Source organism: Corvus brachyrhynchos, unplaced genomic scaffold (assembly GCF_000691975.1).
Source record: "Corvus brachyrhynchos isolate BGI_N302 unplaced genomic scaffold, ASM69197v1 scaffold94, whole genome shotgun sequence".
Taxonomy (NCBI): domain Eukaryota; kingdom Metazoa; phylum Chordata; class Aves; order Passeriformes; family Corvidae; genus Corvus; species Corvus brachyrhynchos.
In genome coordinates, this window is record NW_008238330.1 from 2,037,829 (window position 1) to 2,041,910 (window position 4,082).

At 38.9% G+C, this 4,082-nt stretch overlaps 1 protein-coding gene across 7 annotated transcripts in view; it reads left to right on the top strand.

Annotated features, from left to right (window-relative positions):
- The window catches only part of HECW1 (HECT, C2 and WW domain containing E3 ubiquitin protein ligase 1), a 200,993-nt gene that overhangs the window by 105,946 nt on the left and 90,965 nt on the right, over positions 1 to 4,082 (top strand). For all 7 annotated transcript variants that reach the window (XM_017734636.1, XM_017734637.1, XM_017734634.1 and 4 more), the window contains exon 6: positions 609 to 778. In XM_017734636.1, the coding sequence (XP_017590125.1) occupies positions 609 to 778 (170 nt within the window). The remainder of the gene's footprint in view (positions 1 to 608; positions 779 to 4,082) is intronic.

A 4,082-nucleotide genomic window follows, 5' to 3' on the forward strand; every position in this document is an offset into this window, starting at 1 on the left:
AACACATATTATGCTCCCTGGGAGTTCTGCAGCTGTGAAGCCCTGCTTAAAATTTGGACATTCAAGTCAAGAGTTTTCCTAAGGTGAAGTTAACCCATGCAGGGAAGAAAATTATTTAAAGTGGGAAAAAATGTAAAATGACTTCTCATGTACAAAAAAAGTGGTGTAAAAGCTAAGATTTGTAGAGTGGTAAAATTGATACCTAGGAAAAATGACATCCATTGGGTACCAAATGCCATGACTTTGTCGTTAAATGACTGGATCTCTTTTTCAGAGTAGTCCTTCCACTACTGTCAGGCTGAGCAAGTGCTCAGCTTATTAGGAAAATTAGTAGATCACTTGAAGTTGCATAAATATTGATTTAGAAGCTGAATCAATCTGTACAATCAGGCTGTAAATTTGCAGTTTCATTATATAATAATTTGTAAATCCTAAATCACAAGATCATTATGGTTTGGCATTACATTGCCTCACAATAAACACAGTGAGTTTTTTCACATTCCTGCTATATTATTTGAGTTCCTTACCAGTTCCCTATATACTGTTCCTAGCATCCCAAACAGATGCCTGTAATGTGAAGAATAATCAGGTTCTTCACCTTCTTTCAGATTTCCAGGCTTTTGGTCTGAAGAAAGGGATGTTCTTCAATCCAGATCCTTATCTGAAGATTTCCATCCAGCCTGGAAAACATAGCATCTTCCCAGCACTTCCTCATCATGGACAAGAGAAAAGATCTAAGATCATGTGTAACACCGTTAACCCAATCTGGCAGGGAGAGGTAAGCAGTTTGAGAGTTAAGCTGAGACTTTTCTTAAAACATGGACATTACTCTAGTACTATCCCTGTCTTTTTCTTTTTTTAAATTCTGTTCTTGGCTAAATAGTTGTTGACCTAACTGGTTTTGATATATTTCATGACTACTTGTCTCAATACAAAAGGCTAAATTAGCTACAAAGATGAGTGATACATTAAAATTTCCAGTATACTTTCAGTATAGGTTGTACTTCATTGGCATAATTTATGAAGTTGTTAATTACTGAAGGCAGGCATAAAACAGAATTGAAAAATAAAGTCGCATAGCATGAAAGGCTGCTTCTAGGTTGTCATAGTGTTCTTACACAGAAAGGAGACATTACATAAAGCAGAACAAGTACAGCATACAAATAAAGAGAAGTGATGTAATTGAAAAGCATCAATGGCAATATAAATCAAAGGCAACTTTGGCACATTTGGCCATCACCTTGAAGAAATAGTCTCTAGTCTGCTTCTTTTTGTTGGAAGGACTTGTATGTATTAATGAGATCTGAGAGTTCAATTGCTGCCTGCTGTTTTTAAATTACATGCGAAATGGCAATAGGCAGCAAAGAATAAGGAATCTCTTTGGAATTAAAGGAGCCTGACATACTGGGTGTGATTTACTGGCATGCTCTTTTAGAACAATATCTCCACTGCAGGAAAGAGTAAAAGTAAATAAATACACTGCATAGATTTAGTCAAATTAAAATGCAAATTGTAAAGTAGCTTAGGGATAATTAGGTCAAACGCTATAGACATGGAACTGTGAGTGGGTAAAAAGACACCAGAAATGGCATTGAATGGTCCTACCTGGAGAAACGGTACCAAATCAGGTTATGTTACAGATGGGGGAGGTTTTATGACTGAGGAAACAACCTTGAAACTAGTCAGAGAAAAATGCGTTCTAGCAGAACTAAACTGAGGACACTGTTAAGAGGCATCCACCAAGTCATAACTCCTCTGTGCAGCCACGCATCAGATGTATCTGGATGAGAGGTCCCAGGTCCAGCTGAGGATATGGTCAAGCTAGAACTGGCATGGGGGATCAGGCAGTTGGTAGAGACCTTTCAGTGCAGTGCATAAGACACAGACCTAGAGGGGAGCACGTATGAAGGGGAAACTTGCTCTGTGTGTGTAATGCTCAGTCCATAGGAATGTGGCCCTGATAAAATGTCACCGGTGTCTTCTCCTCAAACCATGCCAAATCACTGAGTTTGTGGGCTGGCATTTCTTTTCCAAGTGGAGTTTGGCAGCAAGAAAAGGAGAAACAATGAAATGGCCTAATTATGGATATGGGAAAGCAAAAGAGCACAGCTGGCTTCCAGCTTCCCTGTTCAGCCCCCAGGTTTTCTTGATTGCGTGCAAGCATGCTGCTTCTCCCTCTCTGTTGTTAGGCTGTGAGTGGCAAAGGAGTGTAAAAGAGTCAAGCCATGGTTCAGCATGTTCTCCTTCTGCCTTCTCCTCAGCTGATACTGGGGCGTTTAACTGCGTGCATTTGTGCTACAGTCTGTGCAATCAGCCCGTCTGAACTCTTTGTTTTGTTACTGAAGAGCTGCATTGGTTTCTGCTGCACAGAAGACCATAGGCCTGATTTTCTGCAACTTTGTCCCTTCATGGGACAAGGGGAGAGGGAAGACTGAAAACTGTTGCTGAATCATGGTGGTAGCCATTCTTCTGTCCACCCTTTTTACTTATGGATGTGAATATATGAAGTGACAAAATACTGAGGACTTGTAGCCATTCATTAAGAGTATCAGTCACAAGTTGTTTTCGCAAAAACAAATTTTAGGCAATATATTATTTCAGAAGGGTCATTCTTTTCTTAGATTCTCTGTCACTCCATGTGACTAAAAAGCAGATGTTCATTTTTTTTTAATTGAATGACCTATCTGATTTGTATTGGATGCTAAACTTGAAAAAACCTGGAATAGGGAAATAAAATGATTGAAATATCTGCAGACTAGGATCTTTATATATGTTCTTGATTACCCTTGAGCAAATTCAGAAGTGAAAGAGTCAATTCAGTTTTGTAGGGCTTTAGCACCAAAAGTCCTACAGACTAAAAGATGTCTGATTTATTTATATTAATTTGTTCTGGTATTCTTTGTCATATACTTACCATGCTGTTCTGTTTGTATGGTAACCACCTGCATTATACAAACACTCTGGGAGCACTGTGGTACCTCAGGCAAATTTTCATCTGTCTCACGTAATATTGATGATCATCTTCTTTTCATAGGCTGTTCAAATGCTGTTCAGCACAAGTTATTCTGACTTAAACCTATTCTTCCATTGCTCTGATTTGCAGTACTTTGTACAAGGGGACATAAGGAAATGGAAATGTCTTATAGATGAGGAGTAGCAAGTGACAATCTGACACTTGCAGCAGGGATCTCTGTAGAGGTGAAAGAGCCCTCACACTGAGAATTTTTGCTGAGACAAGTTAAAGCCCAGGTGCTATCTTCTCCTGATAGAGAGACATCATTTTGAACATGTTTCTGTATGTTTTCACATGCTCTTCAGAAACATCTGTAACGTTAAAAAAGTGAGTGCCTGGAAACCACATGGCACTGGACAGCTTGACTCTACAGTCCCGGGTTAGGCAGGTATTGCCCTGCCAGTCCAGACAGTTGCAAAAGCACAAAGGGTAAATAGTCCTATCATGCTGATTGGAGGTAAAATGCAAAGAAAATCTCAGAAGGAAGTGCCCATTTCCCAAATCTTGTGTACATGTAGTAGAATTGAGAAGGGTGGATGCTTATCTTCTAATTTAGATAGTGGAAAAATAATGACACTGTTCCCATATTGTTTCATATTGAAACAATGTGTCTGCTGTCACATTGTTTGGAAAAAGCTTCTTTAAAAAGATTTACTTTTTCAAAAATCAGTGAAGTGATACACAGTTCAGACAAGTAATAGATAAAGCACAGTGGTTTAAAAATTAGTTCGCATACCTCCAACTGGATTGGAAATTCTATGGTTTGGCTGATAAAGTACTTCAGGTTTCTGGACTTTACCTTAGACATATTTATGGTATTTCTTTCTTAACTATGTGTTGTGATCCAGTTTAAACCCAGAAGACCAAAGAAAATTACGTCTCTGTGTGTAAAACGGAAAGAACTTTGAAGGTTCAAAATATACCCAAAAACGAGATTAAAACCAAACGAGGTTACATGTTGGTGCCAAAAAAATTGATATATTGTATTAATAGTAAAAGAGGCAAAGAGAGAAAAAGAAAGAAAGAAATAGAGAAAGAAGGGGGGGGGGGGGGGGGGGGGGGGGGGGGG